The following is a 27196-nucleotide window of genomic DNA, read 5'->3' as shown; positions in this document are numbered from 1 at the left end:
AATGGACATGACTGGAAGCAAGTTGTTCTTACCTGCCTGAGAAACCGGTTATTCACAAGGTCAACCACAAGGACCTGCTCGGACAGAAATACACAGAAAGAAAAAGGGGAGAAGAACATTACTGGGAATGGTCATCAGCCTCCTTGGGAAAATGGTGGCCTTGTATATAGCTTTTTGGGGGGGAAGGCCCTGCCTTATTTATTTATCTGAAGCGTTTTTACTCTTCTCTTCGGCCCAGAAAGGCTCCCAAAGGCCTTGCCCTACCCCAATTCCACCGAGCCTCAAAGAGATATGAAAACCAGCCCAATCCCAGGGTGGTTTTTATGACTTTTACCACAAACCACAGAATGACAACTTTAAACATAGGGAAGCTGTTCCTCTTGAGTCTCTTACACACACTTTCCCCTCCTTTCCCTAAACCACACAAGTTATTCCACACAACAGGGAAGAAGCAATAATTGGGTGGGGAATCAGAGATAGGAGCATGCTCTTATCTAACACTTTTGAAAAAAGAGATATTCAATGCAAGTATGGTACCAGCAACTTATAGCCTGGAGGAGCACCCTTTGGACTTTAAAACAAAGATATTTTGGTGCTTGGAGGTAAAAACAACAACCCCAAATACTAAGGATGAGACAATTAAGCCAAAATAGATCCAAGTGTTACTGGGTTTGCAGATTTCCTGGTCTTATTCTGGCAACTCTTCTTTGTGGATCTCATTGTAGGGCTGCCTTTGTATAGGTTAGAGTTATCGCCCTGCCCATGTGGGGCTTCAACCCAGTACTGTGGCTGAAGTGCCCCACCCCAGTCTCTTCCCACTGGCTGTTGGGGGCAGCTCCATCCAGTCCTTGCGTTTACCATCACCCAAAGGAGAAAAGGGCCTCTTCTCTTCTGTCCCACACACCCAATCTCCAGCTCAGATGCTCTCTACATCTAAGTTAGAGGTAATGGATTCTAGATATCATATCGTCCCTAAGCCCACCTGCCCCGGATCATCTTCCATGCGGACGTACCATGGTTAAAACAAAAGCCACAGGGGCACTCTCAACGCCAACTGAAGAAAGATGCCAGCAAGTGTTTCACATCGCAGCCAGTTGGCCCTTTCTCCAGCCTAGCATGAATAAACCCTGCCATGAATAAACCCTGGCCCCAAAGCTCCTCCTCACACCCCCAAAACCTATGTCCTGTGAGGACGGTGCTCTCTTGAACCCAGCACTGTTGTATCAAACAATATCCATTCTGCCGCCCTCCCTTTCCCATACTCTGGCCTCACCTCTTCCACGGGCAGCTCCTTGAGGCGGGACAGCGAACTGGAGAGCAGGCCGATCAGAAAGGGGGTTGGCGAGCACACAATGTCAATCATCGAAGGGGGAAGCACAGGGATGTAGGTGTGCTGCCACGTGAAGGGGTAGAGAAGGGCCACCATGGCGTGGCAGCATTTCGACAAGGTGCTAGGAGGAGGAAACAGACGCAAGGGTCAGTCTGAAACTCTCAGGGCCTCTTTGAGATAAGAGACATAAATTAATAGATGGTAACTGAGAAGGTGAGGTGGGGGAAAGACAGCTGGCTGCACGCATTGACACCTGGCCAGGTTTTATTCCGGGACCATGCCAGGCTTCCCAAGAACCTAAGCTTAAAAGGAGAAATCAAATTAATAGTCCTCACGACTGCAAAGAGGCGAATTGGAATCTGTCCCCTGGAGATGATCAAAGTGCCTAGAGACAGTCAGTCAGGTTGTGTATCCGCAGCAGTGACCCAAGGAGGAATGACTGCTGGGAGGAGCACAGAGAGAAGAAACACTATGGTACATCTGCAGAAGCACAACTGGACACCTTCATCTGCCCCAGCTGCAACAAAACATGTCGCTCCTGCATCAGTCTCTACAGCCACAGCTGGTGCTGAAACCTTCCAACAGTTTGACCTCACCCCTAAAGGTGCACTCCTACACTGTCTCCCGAGACAGATGGAAGCCAACCATCTAGTAGTTCAAGGTCAGGCAGGTACATAGGAGCATTGTTGAGGTCATTCTTCTCCCCCCTACCGCCTCCATCCAAGTTTTTAGATCTGATGATTCCTCCTTCATCACTCACAGGTCTTTTCTCCCTTACTTCTGAAGGCATACAAATTTGCAAATTTGGTAAACCAATATTTTTGTGCGTGCAAATTTACCTTGCATGGTTTCTTTTGAACTCAAGAGACTGCCTTTCTCTTTAGATTGTGCAGATTTTAGATTGTGCACACCTGTTTGCCACATGGAACGTCCCCAACCCTGTCAAACATATAATGTGAGCTGCTTCCTTCAGTTTGAGTGGCCACAGATTAGCCTGGAGCTCTCTCTCAAAAGCGTGTTGTGGGGCTCGCATAGTTTTTGCACATGCTTCCCTCCATACAGGCACAGCCAGCGAATGGACTCCTGGAGTCATGGGATTAATGGAGAGTCTCTCTTTTCACACTGTGGTCTCTTAAATATGGGAAGGCGTGGAACAGTCCCAGAATTCTTCCTTTTTTCCTGCTAGCTAAGCAATCTGCTAGAAAAGCCAAGCATATACCTCGGCTGAGGTCATCTCTACATGGGAAGACGGCACCAGAAAGGAACAAAAAGAGAGAGGAAACTAAGGAGCAGACATACTGCTCAGGGCATAGTCAGACAGCAGGCTCTTCTCAGCTACCCTCATGCCTTCATGAGTGAGGGACCTAATAATTCAATCGGTCCATTACCTGCACCGACATGAGGACTCTGCCACTCCCATCAAGTGATAATCGCTAGTTCACATGGAAAAGCAGGATCAGCACAGGCATTACAGCAGTCGTGGCGTAAAACAGGCTTGGGGGACTTGCGGCCCTCCAAATATTATTGGACTACAACTCCCATCATCCCTGGCCATTGGCTGTGCTGGCCGGGCCAACTGAAGTTGGAGTCTAACAAAATTCTGGAGGACCACAGGTCCCCCGTACCTTAAGATCAGCCTTTCTCAACCTTTGGTCCCCAGGTGTTCTTGAACTACAACTCCCAATAATTCCTAAGGCACTGGCCATGCTGGCTAGGAATGATGGGAGTCGTAGTCCCAACAACATCTAGGACCCCAAGGTTGAGAAAGGCTGCCTTAGAGAGCAACAAACATGGAGGAACTTGCAGATTCATTCCTTGGCTTGGAATGCCCATTCGGGAAGCTCAAGTCTGGAAGCAAAGATGCCACTGTGGCCCTATGAGCTAGAACAGGGGTGAGGAGCCACAGGCCTGGAGGTCTGAAGTTCAAATGTAGGTAAAATGTGGTTCTCTAAGCCAGGGGTGGGGGCCCTTTTAAGCCCAGCAAGCCAGACTCATCTCCCCACACCCAGACAAAGTTCTACATAATGACACCAGATATCATTTTCAGAGTGCTATTTTGCCCAATGCTTTGAAAGAGGCCTCTGAAGAACTGACAGCCACCTGAATAGGCAAGACTGCAGGAGATGTGTGACCAGTCTCCCCGTGGCTTAGGCGAAACTCAGCCATGTGGGCTGGTGTGGGCATGTGCCCACATGTGTGCACTTTCCCTTTGGACTGCACTCCCCCCCAAAAAAAAAACACCTTTCAGGCTCTCTCATGCTTCTTGCCTTCCTACCAAGAGGAAGATGATACAGGATACCCATATCTGATCACATACCTACCGGCAGCTCCTAACAAACGATTGGGAAATGGAGGGAAAATAAAACGATGTAAATGCATGTGTATGTGTGCATGCGTGGAATTTGGGCGAAGGATGATGTTGCTTTCCAATAACGAGAAACGGATGCGACTACAAATGCCTCGCTGGCAGATGCAGATTTTCAAGGAAGATTCTGCCATGGAGCCTTCACTTCTGCGGCATTAAGCAGAATCAAGCAACGCTGTTTTCACATGAAAACAAAAGCCAAGCAGCACACACCACCCTCAGAGGCAGGTAAAGGCCACTGGTAACTCATCAGCTATGTAGGACTGCAAACTCCTTCGAGCATCTGGGGGAGGGCTGGTATGTTACTAAGCCATGCACATCACGTCATTGGGTTTTATGAGCCAAATCTTGAATGGGAGAGAGGGAGGGAGGGAGGGAGACCGTGCAGCCTGAAGGAATCATATGGCCAGGAAACCACTCACAGCTGGCTTGAGTTAAGCACCATGAGGGAATATACACTGAGCAAGAGAAGGAGAAGGAGAAGGGGAAGTGTGTGTGTGTGTGTGTAAAAATACCCCAGGCCTGGCAACAGCTTCTGCAGTTTTACAAGGGAAATGGAAAGGATGCTTGCTGAGTATGAACTTATTTTAAAAAAACCAAAATAGGACTGTTTATATTTAGTACACATGCTGAGTTGCAAGAAATTCCGGCTTCCCAGAAATCTTTCAAGTTCTCTTGCTTTTGTTTTTTAAAGGAGGTTTCTAGTCCTCATGACTGAAAATTAAATTGTTGAGAAGACACTGCAGGCACTCAAGGGTTTTGTAATCACACTGGCATAATTTGGGTACTCCACACATAGGGAAACAGACTTGTGCCCAATTGGCAGCAGTAAGGGAATGCTTGACCTGTTGCCCCTGAGCCTGGCTTCCCTAGGTGGGAAATCCTTTCCGGCCCCAAGGCCTGGATGAAGCAATAAATGCAATTGTGTCTTTCTGCAGTAGGCACACCCACACACAGTCTACTCTTATCCTGAATCCAGGCAAGCAAATTTCATCAGAGTTTGAGGGCACATTCCAGATAAGGCAAACACCCGAACAGACTGTGAAGCTGGGGCAGTGAAGAGTGTGGCCTGGACTGAAGAGTCTCTTGGGCCATGTTTGGCCCATGGTTCCCCACTCCTGGGCTACTTGCTGCTAAATTCAGCCTTGGGGATGAAGGAGAAATAGCACTTTGACAGAATGAGTCCCGCAGGGCACTTCTGAGTACGATTCTGCACCACTGAATCCTACAGAGATAGTGAGAGGCCAGGCAGAATGAGTTTTCTTCAAACCACCACGGCAATCAAGGAGGGATTGGGGAGGGAGAAGAAGAGGCTTACTCTCTCCACTCAATTGACTGTCGTTTCGTTTTCTTTTTGCAGGTGCCCACTTGCTCACTAGGAAACCTCTTCTGGGGGTCTGGCAGTAGGCATTGGCCTGTATCTCAAATAACTTTCCCTTCCTCTCCTCTCCAGCCCCTGAGGATCTGCTCCAGAGGATGCTCTGGTTGCTGCAGGAGATGAGGAAAGTCCCCCTGTGCAAACTGAAATCTGTTGCATGAGTGGAACAGGTACAACCCACTGTATGGACCATGCTAAGAGGATACAAAACAAAGCAGTAAAAACTTCTGAACGTAACAGTTGCATTTGAAACCTTTTTTTTTTAAAGTACAGTCGTACCTCTGAAGTTGAATGGAATCCGTTCCGGAAGTCCATTCAACTTCCAAAATGTTCAGAAACCAAGGTTTGGCTTCCAATTGGCTGCAGGAAGCTCCTGCAGCCAATCAGAACCCATGGAACCTGCGTCGGACGTTTGGGTTCCAAAGAATGTTTGCAAACCGAAACAGTCACTTCCGGGTTTGCGGTGTTCGGGAGCCAAAACGTTCAACTTGCAAGGTGCTCAGGCTCCAAGGTACGACTGTACTTTTATAATCCCCTGTATTTTGCAAAGATGTTAGCTGAACTGACCACTGAAACGGGACACAATTTTTAAAATTAAAACCAAACAGGTTCACTTGGCTTTTTCTTTCAGCCTCAAAGCAAGATTCACTGAGGACCTCACCCCGCTTGCCACTCTGACGCCTTTACTGATTATTTGATATCATCTTGTGGGCTCTCCTTCCTTGGAGGTTTTCAAGCAGAGGTTAGACAGCCATCTCTCCTGGATGCATGAGCTGAGAGTCCTGCATTGCAGGGGGTTGGCCTAGATGACCATTAGGGTCCCCCCTATTGGCTGTGTGATCTGCACCATCCTATTTGTGTCTTCTAAGAAGGAATTCCCACTGAATTCAGTGGGGCTTACTTCCAGGGAAGTGGATACAGGGTTGCAGCCAAAGAGAAGAGGAAGAAGAAGGAAAAAAAAGAACTACCTTGGCCTCCACAATTTATTTCAGTCACAAATTATTGGAATCTTTCCCTGCTCAGAGCTTGTGCATCATTTGCAAGTCTAACAGAAAGATTAATTTAATAGACTGGATTGGCTTTTTACAAAATTAAGTTATTTTCCCCGAGTTGAAAAGGGATGTTTACTATAGTTACTATGGTAAGGGGGAGGGGGAGGGGCAAAGGATCAAGACTTTCTTTCCTTTTCTGCTGGCAAGGTTTTCGGAGTGACAGATCTTTACAGAAAAGGATAGAAAAGGGGGAAAGAAAAACAGCGTTTGGCAGGAGGCCCTCAGGCAGCCAATTTTCGCAGGAGTGGAGAGATGTAACAAATCACACAAGTGCACCCCCCCTTTGCATTGTCCACACACGAGATGTGTGCAGATACACAAATGATTCACGCACCGAGGGCATCTGTATGATCAACTGCGGAGGAGCGTGATAAATACGATCTATCATATGCCTTTCTTCACCTGCACAGGCTCATTAAATAACCTCTGCTGAATTACATCGAGCATTCCAAACCTCTGAGCAACTTCAAGCAGCTGCCTTAGCTTAAAGAGAGAGAGACGGAGAGAAAAGTAAAACAAGAAACTTGCTGCACAGAGATCTTAAATTTCTTTCTTCAGAAATGTAAAACAACCCCCTCTTTCCCAAATAATCATCATCTGCGAATTTGTTACTTATGCTCTTGGACTGATGTGCCATCCTTCTCTCAAATCATCAAGGCCTTCAATAAACTATACAGTTTTAAACACAATAAAACAAGTACATAAAAATAAGCTGAATGCAGCAAATCTATAAAAACAAAATTAATATACACGGCAGAATAAAACAGATAATCTTTAAAAAAATTAATTGGGGGAGGGGCACATGATTTTGGCTGGTGCCAGAAATATTTCCGAGTGGATGCCAGCAAAACCTTTCTAGCGACTGAGATTAAGTGGGCTGCAGTCAGTGGAAGCTTATGCCTTAATAAAGATGTCAGCCTTTAAGGCATCTTTGGAAGACACCTGAAGCCAGCCCTGGATAGGGAAGTTGTTAACGTTTGATGCTTTATTATGCTTTCATATTTGTTGGAAGCCGTCCAGAGTGGCTAGGGCAACCCAGTCAGATGAGGGGTGTGTGTACAAATAATAATAAAAATATTGTAACAACAACAACAAGCCACAAAACTGTCCATCCCCTCCAGTCATGTGGCCAGCATGACTAAGCTGCTTCTGGCGAACCAGAGCAGCACACAGAAACGCCGTTTACCTTCCCACCAGAGTGGTACCTATTTATCTACTTGCACTTTGACGTGCTTTCGAACTGGGAGGAGCAGGGACTGAGCAACGGGAGCTCACCCCATCATGGGGATTCGAACCACAGACCTTCTGATCAGCAAGTCCTAGGCTCTGTGGTTTAACCCACAGCACCACCCGCATCCCTACTAGACCACACTAATTCTGATGTCCACCACTTCAATGATCTGCATTGTTGCATAATGTGGTTCATGAAGCTCCTCAAGCTCCTCTTTTAAATTCAAAATGAACTGCACCGGTCTGCAAGACCTCAAATGAAAACCAGCCCACTCCAGTCAGCCCTGAGTGTTCCTGCTAGATGCTGCCAACACGGAAAACTTTGCAAGTTTCCCCTCTGACTCTCAAGGCTAGAAGCTTGCTTAAGGGAAGCTGACATTGTAATGTTTTAACTATCTTCCATTTTATGTCTTTAATTCCCCCAAATCAAAGCCAGGTTTACTACTCGATATCTTTATTTTATATGAGTATATATATAAATATACCCTGTCCTTCTAATACAAACACATCACTCAAGGTGGCTTGCAGTAATTAAATTCACATCGTCATACCACAATGTCAAGCAAAACACAATGAAGACAAACTTCAGGTAAAACAAAACATGGAAACAGCATCTGCTTCCCAGAGCAAAAGCCTCCTGGAATTTTTTTTCTGCCCCTCCTTTCCATCACTGTTTATATTGTTTTCATTTCTGTGCCCCACACCCCTGCTGCCAGCCTGCTCAACTTCTCTCCCTCCAAACTCTCCACACCTGCATGAAATTAGACCGAGGGTCAGGTAGTTCAATGATACAACAGTAAATTGAGTACATGGATAAACTCTTGACAGTTTCTGGTGAATTTTTGAACAAAGCTGAAAGTGCTGATTTCAACTTTTTAAAGTCTTCGCTTTCTTGGCCGTCATCTCTCAGAAAGCTGCCTAGTCATTAAACTCCTAATGTGAGGTCTTTATTCAAGCCTTCCTGCCTCTGGAAGTAAGGCAGGTAGGTGGTGACCACAACAGGGCCTTCTCAGTGGTGGCACCCTGCATTTAGAATTCATTGCCCAGGCAGGTTCAGAGGCCAATGTCCTGGCTTCCTTTCTGGTTCCAACCAGATGAATCCCCCCCCCCCCAGCCATGGTCTTAGGAGATCTGTTAGTTTTACTACTTATTTTGTTTAATGCTTGCATATATATTTTTACTGTTCTGGTCCTTGTGTTAATATTGTTTACCTATGTTATATATAATTTAATTTGCTCTTTATGTATTGTAAATGTTGTTCAATCCTTCTGAAAGATGTTCCAAAAGCTGTGCCTGAAGGATGGCTAATACATACCTTAAAGTCAAATTCATGTCCTCAAGTTTGTGAAATTTAATTTACGTAGAGAGGAGGTGGGATATTTTCTTGGATGTAAAAATAAGCATCACATTTTGGGAAACAAATATAAGGCACAATCCTGTCTACAGTTAAGCATGATCCCTCCCCACCAAGTTCACCATTCCATTGTGTTTTGTGCTGGATAATATCCATGTTGTTCAAGACTGAAAAAAACACTTCAAAAAGTCATACATTCACATTTTTGCAAAACATTTGATGGAGTGAGATGGACAGCAGACAGGCAAGAAGAAAGAAGCAGAAGGGGGCAGTAACATGGCTGGGCCATAGAGACAAAGTCTCATTCAGAACATCTGAGCTTCTAACATTTTTTTCCACACAAAAAAGGAAGCCTTTTGCTTACATCCATGAGGCCTAGAAACTTCTCCCCTAACGTTCAAAGCAAAGATTCTCAGGATTCCAGGTCATATTGCATGCCGATGTACTCTGTCATTCTCTGCCCTATTTTCCCATAGCTTGCCTGAATGTTGTTCTGGTCCACCTTAAAAAAAAACAAAAAACCCACCCAAATGTGGCGGATGAATGAATTTTTGGCTCCCCTTAAGGCAGAGACCTCTACAGCTTTTCCCTTCCTTCTCTCAGCCCCATGGATGCAGCAGGACTTTCTGGGAATTGTGAAAACAGACAGGCTGTTGAAAGCTGATCTTGAGCTTATAAGCGTCATTACTCATCTGTTAAGTTTTGCCTTGCTGGCTTGAAGAGAGAACTCAACTCCCTCCATCCTCAAGTGTTTAAGAAATGGCCGCGTGCCAAGCACCAACTGAAGAAAATCTTAAAGAAATCTGCTCCCCTTCCCCCCCCCCCTCATAAAGTGTGGGCGGAAAAAGTTTTGCTTGGATCACTTGCAGACAATAAACTAACAGCCACCTAAGCTAGTGGTAAGAATGCTAAGAATTGCATTGCCACATTAGACGAAGGTCCATCAAATTCAGCGAATCTTCTCAAGCAGTGGCTAACTCTGAAAAGCTCACAAATAGGGCGCGAAAGGGGTGAGCATCTGATGCTACACGTCCCCAGGTTCTGGTACTTAGGGGTGTTACACTGGAGGCTTTTAAAATATGAAATTCTCTGTTAGTTGTTATGTTGAATAGCTGCTGACATTCCTATTCTCCTCAAATCTGTCTTAATACTTTAAAAAAACCCACACATTTAATTTTAGTTAAAGCCATATAAGCCTTCACACATAACCACTGGCAGTGTAATCTCAATTATCTCTCAACCATGATGCAGTACAGACACCACCAAGATGACATTTCAGTGATAAATAAGGGTTGGGGATGTGTCTGCCTGCAAGGCGAAAGCAATCTTGCTCCACATCCATCCACAGAAAGCTCGGCCAAGATGTCCCACACACCCATGCAGGTTATGCACAGCTGTGGGTGAACTGAAAGGCTTCCGGACAATTAAAAAAAGTATTATATTTGTGCAACGTATTGTCCTTTGAACAACCGGAAAATCAAAATCCCTGAGATATCCCTGAAATGGACTAGAAACCATAAAGTCGGGGGTGGTAACCTTTTTCTGTCTGAGGTCTCCATTACCTCATAGGCAACTGACCGGGGTGGCAGTGGGGGTGGATGGAGAGGACATCCGTGGTGGGTGGGACCTGAGGTTAAAGTGGGCGGGCCAACAGCTATAACCCCTAACCTTTCTAAGGTAGGGTACATTCCAGCCACGCAAGAAGCCACAGGTTCCTACACACATCTCTCTCTAGGAGCAAGCCAGCAGTAAATGACACCGTGCCAGTTATTAACAACAACAACAATTGTATAGTGGTACCCTCAGGTTACATACGCTTCAGGTTACAGACTCCACTAACCCAGAAATAGTACCTCAAGCCTTTCTTTTACACATACAGTGGTACCTCGGGTTACATACGCTTCAGGTTACATACGCTTCAAGTTACAGACTCCGCTAACCCAGAAATAGTGCTTCAGGTTAAGAACTTTGCTTCAGGATGAGAACAGAAATTGTGCTCTGGAGGCATGGTGGCGGTGGGAGGCCCCATTAGCTAAAGTGGTACCTCAGGTTAAGAACAGTTTCAGGTTAAGAACGGACCTCCGGAACGAATTAAGGTCTTAACCAGAGGTACCACTGCATACCGCCCTATACCTGCAGGTCTCAGGGCAGTTCACAGGATAAAACCACAATATAAAATCACAAAATACATAATCAAAATAAAAACAAGAACAACCCAATAACCCCCTCCACACACACTCATTTTAAAAGGGCATTGAATGTCAGTCAACCAAAGGCCTGGTTAAAGAGGAACGTTTTTGCCTGGCCAGTTGAGGTGATTAGCAAAAACAGTATCTGCACAGACATGGCTGAGAATCATGAACACAACAACTCATCCCCAGGACGTCTTGCCTCTGAGAAGCAGTTGCCGAGGCTGAAGATCCCTGCCTCCCCACAGCTGCCTAAGTCTCCTCCTCTCCAGGGGTTTCCCCAAGCAATCGGAGACTGCATCCATGCGCCACCTCTCCTTCCTCTTTTCATGCCTCTTCTCATAGCTGTCAACTTACAGATTTGAAAATAAGGGACCAGCAGCCTCAAAAATAAGGGATCAGCCGCCAAAATAAGGGATTTTGCTATTGTAAAGAGTTACATACATTGGTAGGATTGACAGATGCTGTCAATCTGGCATGAGGCGGTTGTGGCACCGTGGCGGCAGCTGAAGTGCCGCCCTTCTGCATCCCTCCCATTCCCCTCCTCTTCCTCCTCCCTCAGGCCGCCTCCTCAGCTGCCACCACCGCTGCCGCCTCCGGGCTCATGGGCGGCATGGGTGAGAGTCTCTCTCCCTCCCCTCCCCTCTCCCAGGCGGAGAAGGGCCGATGGAACTCCTTGCGCCAGCGCATGCTCTCTCTCGCGGCGGAGGACCCCGAGCCACTGCTTCCCTTCCGAGCCGGGCGAGCATGAAACCCGAGAAATTTAAGGGACATCATCAATAAGGGAGAGCAGTGGGACACGGCCCTGGGATAAGGGAGTTTCCCGCCAAATAAGAGACGGTTGACAGCTATGCCTCTCCTGGTTCTGGGAGATCAGGGGGGAGGGGAGCTTGCTGCAGCAGGAGGGGGAGACACCTGTGACTCTTCCCCAGCCTGACTCATCTCTGCCTCTTGGCCTCCCTCCTGCTTCAGCTTCAGCCTCTGATTCTGGACTTCTTTCTGAGACACACTGTCCCAGCTCACTGCCCCTCCAGCTTCCAACACCTCCTCTTCCCAGTCTTCTCCTTCTGACCACTCACTGTTGTCCTACCACCACTCCCCTGCCTCTGAGCCGCCTTCTCTTGGTGGATCCCCACTCCCACCATTCCTCCACATCCAACCAGCCCATAACACCAGGCAAGCAATTGGCAGCATCACAGTTCAGGGACACATTCCTGATTAGCAAAGGCACTCAAAGAAAGGTGCAGGGTAAAGGCTGATAAAAGGTGGAGCCTGGAGAGAAGGGGTCCCAGCTGGCCCACAAACCTGAGGTTTCCCACTCCTGCAATGAGCACACTTAATGGAGGTGGTATGGAAATACCTGCTCGTACAGAAAGGCCGCCTGAAATAAGGCAGCAATGGTAGTAGAGAGCAGTCAGCATGTGAACCCAGCTTGAGTTGGAGCCGATGGGAAAGAAATATGCACCCCAGAAATCTCAGCTGCAGAGGTATTGTTTTGCAGCTTCATTTCTCCCTCTTATGTCTGGAAAGATGGGAGTAAGCTGGCACTCTTGATATCTAGGCCACATTGGAATATTGGGTTCAAGAACGGAGATGTGAGAATGAATGAATGAATGGGCATCAGAAAGGGGGAAGCCAAGCAGAACAGATAGTAAATTTTCTATACAATGTGAGGCACAGAAAAAAGCAGCAAAAGCCTGTTACCTGAGTTTGTCTGCTATAAATATCACCCTCCTCTCTAGCAGCAGGGAAGCAAAGACTCTGCTTAAGTGCCGGATGCTGAGCGAGGAGAACAGGGACTCAAAGTCAACGTGCTCGAGCCTCGAGTCAAGTGGTCGGCGCAGCTCTATTACCTGAAAAGGATAAAGAATGCAGCTAATGCAGAGTCTGTTTTATGCATAAATAGTCCCAGGTTTAACTCCCAACATCTCCAGGTCCTCTCTCTGAAACACTGGAGGTCTGCTGCCAATCAGTGCAAACCATACTGAGCTTTGGTGGACCAATGGTCTGGCCTGGTATAAAGGCAGCTTCCTATGATGGCAAAAGTCTGGTGCCTAAAATCTCACCCGAGGTACTTAAGGAGCCATCTCTGCCTGTTAACATTGACTTCTCTTTGAACTACCACTCTACTTGCTGTCTCACTCTGGTTTTGAGCTTACTTCTGTCCCGGAGCCAGGTAGGAAGTTCTTGATGCTGATGGTTCGGCCCAGAGCTGGAAAAGGAGCCTCCATGACGCTTCTCATAAGGGGCTGTACCAAAGCAGGGGAAATCCCACGCCTTTTCTCAACCTCATCCAAGATCTAAAAAGGCAGAAAAGCTGGTAAGTATAACATCTTCTACAAAAGACATGTCCGTTTCATAAGAGTTCTCACTTCTCTTCCAGTTTTTCCTCTCTCTTTAGGATCCAACAAGACATTCTTTCTTTTAAAAAAATCTAACTTTGGGAGATTCTAATCCAATGATTTCTTGTTTTGTTTTTGTTTGCTTTTTTAAAGAGGAATAGAGGGGAGAGGATTCATAATATATTTCAAGAGCTGTCTCTTAGATATACTTAAGAATTAAACCACAAAAAAGCTGGTGGATCTTAAGAACTTTGGAAAAAGTCCTTACTTCATACCTGCTAATTAACTACAGCAAGGTTATCCACATAAGACTTAACAGACGTACAGTGGTACCTTGCTTCTCGAATGGCTTAGTTGTCGAACAACTTGGAACCCAAACGCTGCAAACCTGGAAGTAAGTGTTCCAGTTTGTAAACTTTTTTCGGAAGCCGAAGTGTTACAGTTCGGATTTGAGTGCCACGCTTCCTTTCCGAGTGCAACACTGAGGTCTGTCTGTGTTTGCTATTTATTTTAGGGGTTGTTTTTAAAAGTCTGGAATGGATTAATCCATTTTGCATTACTTTCTATGGGAAAGTAATGCCTTGGTTTTGGAACGCTTTGGTTTTGGAACAGATTTCCGGAATGGATTAAGTTTGAGAACCAAGGTACCACTGTACAGTACTTGTTTCTTTGCGAATTGAAGTCCAGGACCACTGGGCTATCGAGAGAGATAATCTAGATAAACGTTCTCATGGAATCAGAACACAGGTGAGGGCAAGTCTCTGTTCTCCACCCTGCTCTAAATGATGTCCCACAAGCATAAACCATCATCTTCATCCAGTGCCCCCTTTATGTATAGCCCACATCGTCCATCTCCTTCTCAATCTACCTTAGAAAAGAGGTTGAAACATCCAAGACGGCTCACAATGCAGTAAACTTCAGGAAGTCGCTTCCCTTTCCCACTGGGCTTTCAAGAGAGACAGAAAAAAACACACCCACACAGATGCACAGTAGTTAACAAGGAGAAACAAGGCGGTGTTCAGCACAGAAGTCAGTTTTCCCCAAACTAATTCCCCTTCTGAAAGCTTGAAAGTATGAAAAAAACATTATTCACGTTTTCTAGAAATCTCATTACTTCTCCAACTAAATGATACTCAATATTGAGAGTTCATAGCATCTTAAAGATATGTGGTTACTTGGGTCTGGTTGCAAAAAGGAAATTGTGGTACTGTGATGAAATACTGAAAGCTATAATAATAACAATAATAAAAGTGTGAGATAAACATATGAACAGTTTGTTCTGGACATTTCCTTATCATCACCAACACTAGATTTATAGCACAGTATCAAGCAGCAGGAGCAATTGGTGGTTTTGATACTTGGCTGGAACATAGTGTGTCTAGTTTAACCTAGGACGGAACAATTACAATGGGTTGTATCCAACCAAGTTCTTCTCAAGAGCTGACTCACTGAATTTAATGGACCTAAATTAGTCATGTCTATTAGTGCCAATAGCTGTACTCAAGAGTATGACTAACAATGAATAGGACCCTGTGTTTAATTGGTTCAATGAATCTGATGGCTTTGCTCAGCCCCCCCCCCAATAATCCAAAATTAGGGTGCAATTCAAACTCTTTTTGCATCAGGTTTCACAGCAGTTCTGGGGGTGGGGAGAAGCTGTGATGTGATTGTGTCAGACTGGACTGCAGCGGCAGCAACTGAAGGCTGGTACAGCAATCTGCTTCCTCCTCTTGCCTTCTAAATTGGCTGGTGTGCATGGCAGGGGCATGGGTGTGAGTGTTGCCCTGCTGCTCCATTGAGGCCATTGGGCAGAGGCTGAGGTGAGGATTGAACCTTGGAAGCTGATTCCAAGAAAGAAAAGAAAAAAACATATTCCATGCACCACGGATAAATCTGGAAAAATGGTTTCTGTTTTCTCAAAAAGGATTACACCCTAAAATATATAGATCAATTTCATTTTAGATTAAAAAGGAGGCAGATTCCAGGTACATTTGGTGGTAGTGTAAACTTATAAAAAGTTATTGTTTTTTAAAAAACTATGGTAATTTTAATGAAGGATGTTACTGGGTGTAAACTTCTGTGTGATCCAGAAGGATTTCTTTTGAGAGTCCTTGAAAATGCAGTCAGTGAAGTAACATTGGCTTGTTTCAAAGTAAACACTGCCAAGTTTGTTTGGGTTTGGATGCTACAATGAGCTGTGGCTAACCAAAAGTAGAAACAAGAGCTTCCCAACTCCTCCTTGCTGCACCAGGAAAGGAGAGGGCGGGGGGAATAAAGTAAAAAGGTAAAGGACCCCTAGATGATTAAGTCCAGTCAAAGGCGACTGTGGGGTGTGGCACTCATCTCACTTCAGGCCAAAGGAGCTGGCGTTTGTCCACAGATAGATTTCCAGGTCATGTGGCCAGCATGACTAAACGGCTTCTGGTGCAACATAACACCATGACAAAAGCCAGAGTGCACGGAAACGCCGTTTACCTTCCCGCTGCAGCGGAATCTATTTATCTACTCGCACTGGTGTGTTTTCAAACTGCTAGGTTGACAGAAGCTAGGACAGAGCAACAGGAGCTCAGCCCGTCGTGGAGATTCAAACCTCCAACCTTCTAATCGGCAAGCCCAAGAGGCTCAGTGGTTTAGACCACAGCGCCACCTGTGTCCCTAGCACTAGCCTGAGGGATGGTGGGGCTTGTCCCCATCAAAATAAACTTTGGCCTATTTTTACATCTAAACACAGCCATTCTGCGGGCAGATTTGTTCAGTTACCTTTTTCACTTTGGAAAAGAGGTGAGTGTTGACAACACAGAAGGGTTGCTACCTTTTTTGATACCATGCTGTTTTTAGAAGGGTTTTCTTTTTATTATTCTTAAAGATAGTTACCAGTAGCCTTCTGCAGTATCCAAACCTTCGACTGCCATCTTCACTAGTCAAGACAAATGAGAAAGTCTCACTGAAAGGAGAGAGATAAATAGAAGATAAAAATGACTTCTGCCTTGACAAGGCTTTCTTTTACACATACAGTGGTACCTCGGGTTACATACGCTTCAAGTTACAGACTCCGCTAACCCAGAAATAGTGCTTCAGGTTAAGAACTTTGCTTCAGGTTGAGAACAGAAATCGTGCTGCAGTGGCGCGGCAGCAGCGGGAGGCCCCATTAGCTAAAGTGGTGCTTCAGGTTAAGAACAATTTCAGGTTAAGTACAGACCTCCGGAACGAATTAAGTACTTAACCCGAGGTACCACTGTACTTTAGTAGGAGAGTTGGGAAACCTTTGGCCCTCCAGATGTTACCAAACTACAACTCCCATCGTCCTTAGCCCTGCTTGCTGGGGCTGATGGGAGTTATGGGAATTTCTGAAACTGCCCCTCAGATTGCTAGAAGGGAGCTCTATGTTTGAATGCTAGGTCGGTAAATGGAGTGTACTTGGGTATCTTGTCTTTCTTACAAGTCGGTTAGGGCAACATAAACAGGACCCAGCTTATCTTCACAACAACCCTATGAAGTAGGTGAGGCTGAAAGATCGAGACTGGTTCATAGACACCCAGCAATCATCAGGGATGAGTGGGGGATTTTAGTTTGGATCTCCAAGCCTGAAACTGTCACCCTGCAATGGGGAAATGATGGCTATCCAGAGGTCTCCATTGCCCATCAACCCCCAGCCAGCATGGCCAATAGCAAGAGATGATGGGAGTTGTAGTCTGGTGGCAACATCTAGAGGGCCACAGGTTCCCCATCCCTGCTCTAACCACTACACAACTCAGGGGATAAAGGTTCCAGGTTGGCCATTTCTACCATGCCCACCTGCAAGCTTCCTAAAGGTTGGCCACTTGCTTGTGCTAGATTAGGTGGTCTTCTAACCTGAATCTGGGACAAGACAATTGTTTTGGCTTTCTCTCGTTGGCCTTACATAAAGTGAGCTCGCTTCTCCAGCTGGTTTCTTCTGGTTGAGCCTCACTGTTCCCCACTGGGCAGCACTATTTTGGATGACGGGAAGGTGCTATTGGTGGGTGAGAGAGAGAGAGAGAGAGAGAGGAAGAAAAAAAAACCTATGATGCAACTTGCCTGCTAAACTGGCAGACGGGTGTCCAGTCTTTAGCGTCAGGGAAGCAAAACTGAGGGATGGCTTTTAGCTGGTCCTCTGCTTCCCTCATGAATTTGAAGGAACGTTCAAGCTAGTGGAAAAAGAAGAGAGATTAGTTTCAGATTAGTGAAGAAGAGAGTGAAACAGCTTGAACAACTGTCCTCTCTACCCAGCTCTGAGATGAAACAAAGAGGTGATGGCAGAGACTGAGCTTCTGCCTGGACAGCTGCTTATCTAGTGTACCTGACCTTTGTGTATTTTCCCCTCCAGCTGCCAACCAAACCTTATGGAGTCTTCCATGCAGTCAGCTTCAAAATGCATCAAGTTCCTTGGTGCCATCCCTACCACACCATCAGAGGTAATGCTAACATTTTAAAAGCCATACCTTCACAGTTAGGGTGCTTGGTGATCTAAGAACAGAGGGACCTGCCTTACACCAGGTAAAGACTGTTGATCCTCTGTGTCCAGTGCTGTTTTCCCTAAGAAGTACCAGATTTCTAAAGGCCTCAGTCAGAGGACTTTCCCATCACCTGTTACCTCGTTCTCTTTAACTGGAGGCAAAGGATTGAAACAAGGACCCAGGGCTGGATTTAGGTTTGATGAGGCCCTAAGCTACTGAAGGTAATGGGGCCCTTTATATGTCCAGCTGTCCTTGGTCAACAACAAATTGCCACTGTCTGTTGTGTTGAATATATGCTATATGGTAATTTATGGACTTAATAGGTATCTAAAGCCATTTGCACATAACAAAATATGTATTTTATCAAAGTAATTGTTGAACTTATCTTATATTTTGGAAATGTACATCCAGTTTTTTTCCTTTAAATTTTTTTGGGGGCCCCAAGAGAGTGGGGCCCTAAGCTACTGTATAGCTTGTTTAGCTTATAATCTGGCACTGCAAGGACCCATTACATGTGAAGTATGTGTGACTCTGTTGGATCATCCCCTCTTTGGATATTTCCAACCATATCTCTGAAGCAAGTACTTCTCACCCCAGGAAAAAGAAAATCCTTGTGGTTTCTCTGTCCGGCTACCAACTTGAGGTGACCAAAGTCTGCAAGAGCACCTTCACTCACATGGCCCACCTTTAATGGAAACTGCTGGGTGACTTCAGGGACATATGGGGCACAAGCCTGCTTCTTGTGCAACGAGACCACTACAAAGTACTCAAAGAGTTGCCTTTCTTGGTACTCGATGAGATCCCGCTCCAAGGTTTGGTATCTGGGGGCTTGTTTCAGGCGAGACTTCACATGGACCAGGCGCTGGCTGTGAGCTACACAAAGACAGGCAAAGGAAGTCAGGTCTGTGTCACTGTTTTGCATACTTAGTATTCCCATAATGCTTTGCAGTCCCTCCACCCCTTTTCTCAATGTATTCTCCATGATCCAAAGGGTTTGGTATTACTTCATGCCATGATGAGGACAGAAAAATGTCCAAACTATGCCACAGAACTGTAAAGTGACATTATATGGAGGGCAAAGATGAAATGTAATATTAGAAGTCATTGTACCATGAACTTTGTGGTACAACGGGAGAGAGAGAGAGAGAGAGAGAGAGAGAGAGAGAGAGAGAGCGCGAGCGCAAAGTGACATACAGTCGGAGGAGTCAAAGCATGTCAGGAGTTGAGCATGTATATATTTAACTGCATAATTCAAGATCATTTTCTGAAAAGAAAAATATAAAAGGCTAGAAATATTTTCTGTGTTGGTTTAATGGTACCATTAATTTTTAAAAATTGGTTGGACCCAAACTATGTTCATTGCAGTTAGTTGTTAATATTGCAATCAATGGGCCTTAATTACAACTTACTTTTCACATTGATTTCAGTGGGCCCTACATGCAAGTCACTTAGCCTGACCCAACCGATTAAGTCTACAAATTGTTAAATAAAACAGGTATATTAAACACCCCCACCCAAATGTGATTTCCCTACACTCTGATCCTTTGGCAGGCCCCTCGCCCACTTCATTACATGTGTGCGTGCACACAGAAAAGAAAATTAAGCCCAAATCCAAAATATTAAGGTGGAACCTTATTTCCACCTTATCAAGCTTGTAAACCTGAATGCATGCACTCAGGAGGGAGTAGAATCCAGGGAATATTCTAAGACTTATTTCTCAGTAGACCTGCACAGGGATGCACTACAAATAATAATAATAATAATAATAATAATAATAATAATAATAATAATAATATATTATTTATACCCCGCCCATCTGGCTGCCCCCCCCCCAGCCACTCTGGGCGGCTTCCAAAAGAATATTAAAATACTGTGATACATCAAACATGAGTTGCAAAGATAATGAGCTTCTCTGCAAACTGTGATTCTGGAGAGCAGCATCGGCTGTGTAGCTCTCAGAAACTAGGTAAATTGCATGTTCATTTTTACCGTATCTGAATGTCTATGCAAGCACAAAAAGAAATCTTGGTGCCTTTGGGAAAGAAAGAGTCTTGGGTGTAAATCATTCTTCAAACCCATAAGTTCCATTGCAAAAATCTCTCTCTCTTTTTCTCACACTCCTATTTTCTTACCTTTAAGCTTCTCTTCAGTGTCGCTGTCCGATTCGCTATTCTCATCTGTAACTAGCAGAAAATAGAGAGGAAGAGAATAAAGATCTTCTACACTTTACAAACAAAAACAGTAACTGCCTCCTAAATCAAAATGCAGATGTCCTTCAAGTCACTCATTTCCCTGAATTTTGTGGTGCAGCCCTCCCTCCAACCAAATAATGTGTACAAAACTGTGTAATATTAAAGTGTGCCTAAAGATGCACATAGAAGTGAAAATAACATACAGAAAAGCACATTAGGAGAAATGGCTCACAAAAAAAGGTGTATGCTAGGCAGTAATTGCACACAAAAATGTATATATTGAGAAAAATGTATATATATTGAAACAAATAAATAAAAAACTGATGCAGAAAAGTGCAGACCTGAAGTTACGATTAGAAAACTGAGAAACTGAAGGTGTGTTTGAGTGTTTGCCAGAACGGGCATACACTCAAAGTGTGGACTGGGGGGAGGGGGGGCTGGGACACTCCCACAAGCCCTGACCCCAACATCCTCACATGCATCACACCCCTTATTAGTTCCCAACCAGGGAGCTTCCACTTGCATTCACTTGAACACATGCCAACGCCTTGAGCACTCACGACCTTTGTTTATCCCCAATGCACATGGGCACTTATGTGCAGGCTGCCCCAGTCCACAGATACAGAGCTGGCAGGCTCAGTGCATGAATGCACCTTGAGAAATAAGACAGATTTGTTCATCCCTTTCAGCTATTTAATATTAGAAAGCATGCTGGCGGTGCGGGGGTGTGTATGTGTGGACAAGAACGAAACCACAATGAACCCCCAAACACAGTTCAAGCAAACACCCCAAAACTTCTCTGTCCCCTCCCTACAAACTTCCTCTTTACCTCTTCCTGAGCTGCTCTCTGTGGACTGTGACAACCTCTTGACTCGCTTCTTCCCTCTTCGCGCTTCATAGATGGCATTGATTTTTAACACCAGCTGCTTAACAAGGAGAAGAAAAGTCAGTGTTTTTCCGTCCACAAGTCAAGGTAACTGAAAATCCTTTCTCCCTTCCTGCTTCTTTCCTCGCAGTTATTTTCCTTTGGCCCTTTCTAGCCTTCTGCTCCAAGTATTCTTTCTCTTGGTGAGAATCTTCCACAATTCTGTATTTTTTATTTTGTTTTTTTAAAAAAAGTAGTGTGCAAGTTAAGCAAATCTTAGAAAAACATTTAATCCACACAGCTAATTTGTAAAATACCTTTAATCTGTAAAAACAAAACAAATTCCTTCCAGTAGCACCTTAAAGACCAACTAAGTCAGTTCTTGGTATGAGCTTTCGTGTGCATGCACACTTCTTCAGATAACAAATTTGGGATGTGAAAGTGACTCTCTCCGGTTTGGTGAAGGTAGGCTTACCAGGTGCATTTAACATGTATATTTTACCTTCCTGCACATACTATTTAATGTACATTTAACCTGTATAACTAATTTGGAATGTGCTATTACTTTGGAGGTATTTTTCTTCCAATTTAGACTTAAAGTAATGGATCAAGGGCTGTTATGGCTATCGGGTGGTTGCTTGAGAGCGATCAGGGAAGATGACTCACTGGTCTTTTCAAAAGCTTTATTATTGGTGCTAAAACCTTTACAAAGGCAGAGCGCCTCTATTCCATGTCTTGCTCACTCACTGGCAGAATCTGAGAGTGGGCGGTCCTTAAACCTTCCCCAGCAGAGTAATTTCTTGACCCCCCAGGCTATGCCTCCCCTCTCTGCGCGGAAGCCTACTGCGCAAGGAAGGTGTGGGTAACGGGGGACCTCTCTCCTCCCCACTTTGCTCAGGCAAGGTGTCCTGGCACCGCCTTGCATCCTCCGAGCCCTGCATCTCCTCCCCACTAGAGGTGTGGCTTCCTTCCTCCACTGAGGAAGTGCTGCTTCCCACGATCTTTGGGGGTTCTCTGTAATCCATCCGCCTTCTCCCCTCTTGCCCCTGAGCCGATGCCAGTTCCCTCGTTACACATCACAAACTTTGTTTCTTATCTTAGGGTCTGGTATGGGGAACTTGTGGCTCTCCAGATGTTGCCTGAGAACAATTCCCAACATCCCTGACCAATGGCCTTGCTGTCTGGAGTTGATATGAACTGGAGCCCACCAACATCTGGAGAGCCACCAGTTCTGCATCTTCTGGCTTAGGTACATCAGTCATACATCCTTTCACAAGACTGGCTCAACCCAAAGCAGGGAGGGGGAACATGCGATCCATTTTACATCCACAATAGGTGGTTATTTCAACTTCATCTCACAATGATCCATAAAGTTTTTGGCCGGGCCCGTACAGAGTGAACAGAAATTAAAATTCCAAGCCCTTCAGCATATCCTGTTAAGATTGATGGCATCATATTCATATGCTTATTCTCAGTCTTCACTATCTGCCTGTCCCTCCCCTAAAAAAACAACAACCGAGAGAGAGAGAGAATATCTGTGTGGGTTACCTTAGGAATTTTTCTCCTCCTCTTGCCATTTTGAGTATCACCCAAGGAGAAGAAAGTATCGTCAGGGCTACTAGGGGTGGAAGGGGGACTGATTCTGGAAGGAGAACATGTCCCGTCTCGGTTTGATTTCCGTATGTCTAATAACTTGAAACTCCGCCGTTCTGAATTCTGCCGAAAGAAGATGGGCTTGGAGAGCAGCTGCGGAGGCCAGACAGGAACAGGGGAAAAACAGGCGGCAGCATTTAATTGGAGATCCTGCATTTCTCCACGGCAAAAGTAACTCCCACCCCAAGCGGGCAAAGCAGAAACGTTAGTTACAATACTTCTTGGCAGATTATCTCTGGCCTAATAAATTTCAGCAGTTACTTTGATTTTCACAGGAAGGCCCAGCAAGATAATAGGAGAGGCTCTGATTCCGCATCGTGACAAACTCACAGCGGAGTCTCGTCCTCATAAGAAAAAGAACTCTTGTTGCTTGTGCAACCCAGGCTGGCAAGCCTTGTAGCAGCAGCAACAAAAAAGCCAGCAAAACCAAGCAACCAAAGACATTTGTATGGGAGAATGAAAGAGCTACTGTACCACATTGGACCAAAAGTAACACGGGCCAGTAGTCTGTCAGGCTGTGGCCGTTTAACAGTTGCTTCAGAGAAAAGTTTAAGCAGCCCTGAAGTTGCATATTTAGGGATTGGTACATTTCCTAACCCTGTCATTTAGCGATTGATTCTACCCAGTAATAATAGAGTGGTCTGGCACCTGTTCGTGGGTCTTCTGATGTTCAAGTCCTGGGTTTCGACATGGGAAACCCAACTGCGAATCCTGGCTTAGCCATGAAACTTACTCAGCGACCTTTGGAACTGTTGAAAGGTCGGTGTGAGCATAAATAAGCTCTCTGTGTACTGGTAACTGCTCCAGAAATTATTCCTTTCCATTCTCAAAACCCCAAACCCCGAGGGAACAGCCAGCCTCATCTTAATCTGGGGAACAGCAGGGGGAAGAATTATTATAAGATGACAGCCAAACTGGAAAAAACCCTCAATGAATGCGATTGGTACTTAGCTTGGTTTCTTTGTTAATGCAAACAAACAAAAAATAGACTACTTTTTCAACATTTTGGGGAAATAGCAATACCTTTTTGCAATAACAAGATTGTTTTGCAATCCAGCGGGTGACATTTCCAGACTAAAGAAAGGCAGTTCTTTGAAAACCTTTTGTATGGAATCATCTCTTCCCACTCCTTTGAACCGCATATCCATATAGTAAAGGGACCCCTGACCATTAGGTCCAGTCGTGGCCGACTCTGGGGTTGTGGGGCTCATCTTGCTTTACTGGCTGAGAGAGCCAGCGTACAGCTTCCGGGTCATGTGGCCAGCATGACTAAGCTGCTTCTGGCGAAGCAGAGAAGCGCACGGAAACACCGTTTACCTTCCTGCTGGAGCGGTACCTATTTATCTACTTGCACTTTGATGTGCTTTCAAACTGCTAGGTTGGCAGGAGCAGGGACTGAGCAACGGGAGCTCACCCCGTCACAAGCTGACCTTCTGATCGGCAAATCCTAGGCTCTGTGGTTTAACCCACAGCGCCACCCGTGTCCCACATATCCATATATGTAACAATTAATAGTACCAGTATTGCAATGCCTCTTTTTACAAGCTCGCAACAGAAATGGGCTCTCACCACTTCTCCCTGCTGGTTGTGCCTTCAGCCTCATCTTCAGTGCAAGAAGATTCCCCCCCCCCCCTTCAGTTAAAACACTTTGAAAAAGACTATGTGTCAGAGCTGCCCAAGGTCCCAGCTCACAAAGGACCAACGCCAGTTCTTGTTATATACAAAAGTCTTTATTGAAGTTCAGTTTCGATTTCAAAGCCGCGGCGTGCAGCTCTACGTCTCAATTCTAGACCGCTGAAGCTCCGTCTGAATCTCCTCCCCCCAGACACCAGTTTAAGACTCTAGCCTTGCTCCACCTCTTCCTTTGCTCTTTCCTCCTCTGGGTCCTCCTGTCCGCTGGGGTCTTGCCCTTTCTGGACTCTTCTGACGCTGAGTCCCCTGAGTCTTCCCCCTGCCTCCGGCAGGCTTTAGGACCTGGTTCCCAATCCGGGTTTTCTGCTGTCCCGCGCGCCTGTACATTTGAACTTGGCGCGCGCGCCCAGCCGGCCACCTTCCTTCTACCATTTCACTGCTCCTGTCACTGCTTCCCCCCTGGGGGGGGGGTAGCTGGACCTGACTTCCCCTCCGTTCCCTCACTCTCTGATGGAGGCGTGGCCACCCCTGACTCATCCTCTCTCCCTACTGGAGAAGGCGCTGGCCCTGACTCATGCGACTCTTCCCCCCCACTCCGCTCTGGTGGGGGAACTGGTCCTGATCTCCCGCTGCTGCTTTGGGAGTCCCCGCTAGCCCCTTGCTTCTGGTGTGTCCCCCCTGGGACCCCCCTTGCCCTGGCCATCGGCGCCCCCCTCTGGGAATCTTCTGAATCGCTGGAGAAGCTCATGGAATCTCTCGGGCCACTGTCATCCTCCCCTACGCTGCCCTCAGATTCTTCCCCTTCGCTCTCCGTTTCCTCTCTCCCCTGTGTCTCTGCTCCTGAGCCCCTGACACTATGAATGTCCGCTGCACTCTGTGCAGCACCTAGCACACTTTAGCAACATCAAACCATGTTGCAAGGCATCTGGCAACCCGCACCTCTCTATTTTGACTCATCCAGGGTCCAGTTTCTAAATCTGATCCCTGTGCCTGGGGTCTGGAGCTCCCTGAGTTAATGACACTGAGCTAGGTGCCATGGTCAGTTTCCTCAGCAGCTCACCCCCCACCCCAAGCCTGGCAGTGAGCTCAACAGAGTCTCTTCTCCAGACTTAACAAAGCCAGAGACTGTGATTGCCAGCTCATTCCCAAAGAGAAACAGAAAGCCTCTCCTCATGCAGCTAGGAAGGTCTGCATTTCCCTGTTCAACTCCTATATATCACCCACAGAACAGGTAGGAATTAGGCCATGTCCTAACACAGAGTTTGCTCCCTAGATGACAACAACTTATTGGGATGTGCTCCAAGACACTCCACCCAGGTGTGTCCTGTGTGCCCATATTTCCTGGACTCCCAGAAAAGCCAGTGCAATAGCACAGCTGCAGCAGAGCATGACTCTTTTGCTACTCAACAGTTCAAGGGCAGCTCCCAAGTGCCCTTATGCTGTCTGTACCAATGGAAGGTTTCCCACATTTTTGCTTCACTGTCGGTCATTCACTTTACTACTTTATGGCAAGGGCAGCCAGGCTTCAGCTTTGTGAAATCTACTTTTGCTTTTGTTTTTATAAGAAGCCAGAGATCCGCCAACCAGAGCCAGGAGCAAAAGACATGCACATAAAATTTTGAAATTATGAGCTTGGGAATTTGCCCTGAGTCCCAGAAGTGACCTTTGCTCACAGTCCTTCCACACAAAAATGATGACCCTCCCTTTCGGTATTTCAGCATGATAAAGGAAGGGGTAATTTGTGTCATTGCTATGGTTAAACAATGAGGTTGCAGAAATTCTCGCTTATCTGCTGTAAGTCACACCCTGATATCTACCAGTAGAACCCAATTCACCTTCTGCCCACTCCTCTTTTATGCCCATTATTTTGCCAATAGTTTTCCCAGTAGTGATGTTTTCCTAGTAGTGATGTATGGAAGTGAGAGCTGGACCATAAAGAAGGCTGATCGCCGAAGAATTGATGCTTTTGAATTATGGTGCTGGAGGAGACTCTTGAGAGTCCCATGGACTGCAAGAAGATCAAACCTGTCCATTCTTAAGGAAATCAACCCTGAGTGCTCACTGGAAGGACAGATCCTGAAGCTGTGGCTCCAATACTTTGGCCACCTCATGAGAAGACTCCCTGGAAAAGACCCTGATGTTGGGAAAGATTGAGGGCACGAGGAGAAGGGGGTGACAGAGGACAAGATGGTTGGACAGTGTTCTCAAAGCTACCAGCATGAGTTTGACCAAACTGCGCGAGGCAGTGGAAGACAGGAGTGCCTGGCGTGCTCTGGTCCATGGGGTCACGAAGAGTCGGACACGACTAAAGGACTAAACAACAACAATATTTTGCCAATACAGTGGTGCCCCGCAAGACGAATGCCTCACAAGACGGAAAACTCGCTAGACGAAAGAGTTTTCCGTTTTGGAGGTGCTTCGCAAAACAATTTTCCTATGGGCTTGCTTCGCAAGACGAAAATGTCTTGCGAGTTCCTGCAGGTTTTTTTCCTCCCCCCCCCTTTTCTAAGCCGCTAAGCCGCTTATCTGCTTATCCGCTAAGCTGATAAGCCGCTAAAAGCCGCTAAACCGCTAAGTCGCTAAGCCGTCAATGGGCTTGCTTCGCAAGACGAAAAAACCGCTAGATGAAGAGAATCGCAGAACGGATTCTTTTCGTCTTGCGAGGCACCACTATAGTTAAAAAAGAAAAAGAAAACAACCACCACCAATAACAACCCCAGGCTGTTGGTGAGGCAGGGTAGAAAAATTAAAGATGGCAGTGTCACAGGAGTAAGAATTGAGACAGCAGTAGAATTAGAACATAGAAATAGGATGATACCCACCAAAAGGGACAAAAAAAGGAGCAAACAACCCACAGCTTTGTAACAAAGTGCTTACAAGCCTAGAGATCCCTAGAGAACAACTCCAGGCACGCCTGGAGGATGCGGACCATTTGGATCCCTTCCAGTCGGGATTCAGGCCTCATCATGGGACTGAAACTGCCTTGGTCGCGCTGGTTGATGATCTCCGGCGAGTTAGGGACAAAGGTGAGAGCTGTTTCCTAGTTCTGCTGGATCTCTCAGCGGCGTTTGATACCATCGACCATAACATCCTTCTGGACCGTCTTGAGGGGCTGGGAGCTGGGGGCACTGTCATACAG

General features: G+C 46.0%; 1 protein-coding gene across 4 annotated transcripts in view; it reads right to left on the bottom strand.

Moving 5' to 3' along the window:
* DENND2A (DENN domain containing 2A) overlaps positions 1–27196 on the bottom strand; it is a 69426-nt gene that overhangs the window by 5951 nt on the left and 36279 nt on the right. Inside the window, exons 6-16 of one of the 4 annotated variants that reach the window (XM_081878830.1) lie at positions 22321–22518; positions 20737–20833; positions 19848–19898; positions 18392–18588; positions 17293–17406; positions 16115–16180; positions 14109–14186; positions 13058–13198; positions 12603–12751; positions 1274–1451; positions 33–74 (exon numbers count right to left, since the gene is read on the bottom strand). In XM_081878830.1, coding sequence (XP_081734956.1) covers positions 33–74; positions 1274–1451; positions 12603–12751; positions 13058–13198; positions 14109–14186; positions 16115–16180; positions 17293–17406; positions 18392–18588; positions 19848–19898; positions 20737–20833; positions 22321–22518 — 1311 coding nt within the window. The remainder of the gene's footprint in view (positions 1–32; positions 75–1273; positions 1452–12602; positions 12752–13057; positions 13199–14108; positions 14187–16114; positions 16181–17292; positions 17407–18391; positions 18589–19847; positions 19899–20736; positions 20834–22320; positions 22519–27196) is intronic. The other 3 variants (XM_081878832.1, XM_081878831.1, XM_081878833.1) reach the window with 3 other exon arrangements.

This window comes from Podarcis erhardii, assembly GCF_964252035.2.
Source record: "Podarcis erhardii genome assembly, chromosome: 10".
Lineage (NCBI taxonomy): Eukaryota > Metazoa > Chordata > Lepidosauria > Squamata > Lacertidae > Podarcis > Podarcis erhardii.
Note: the sequence above shows the minus strand (reverse complement) of the source record. Positions and strands in the feature narration are given on the sequence as shown.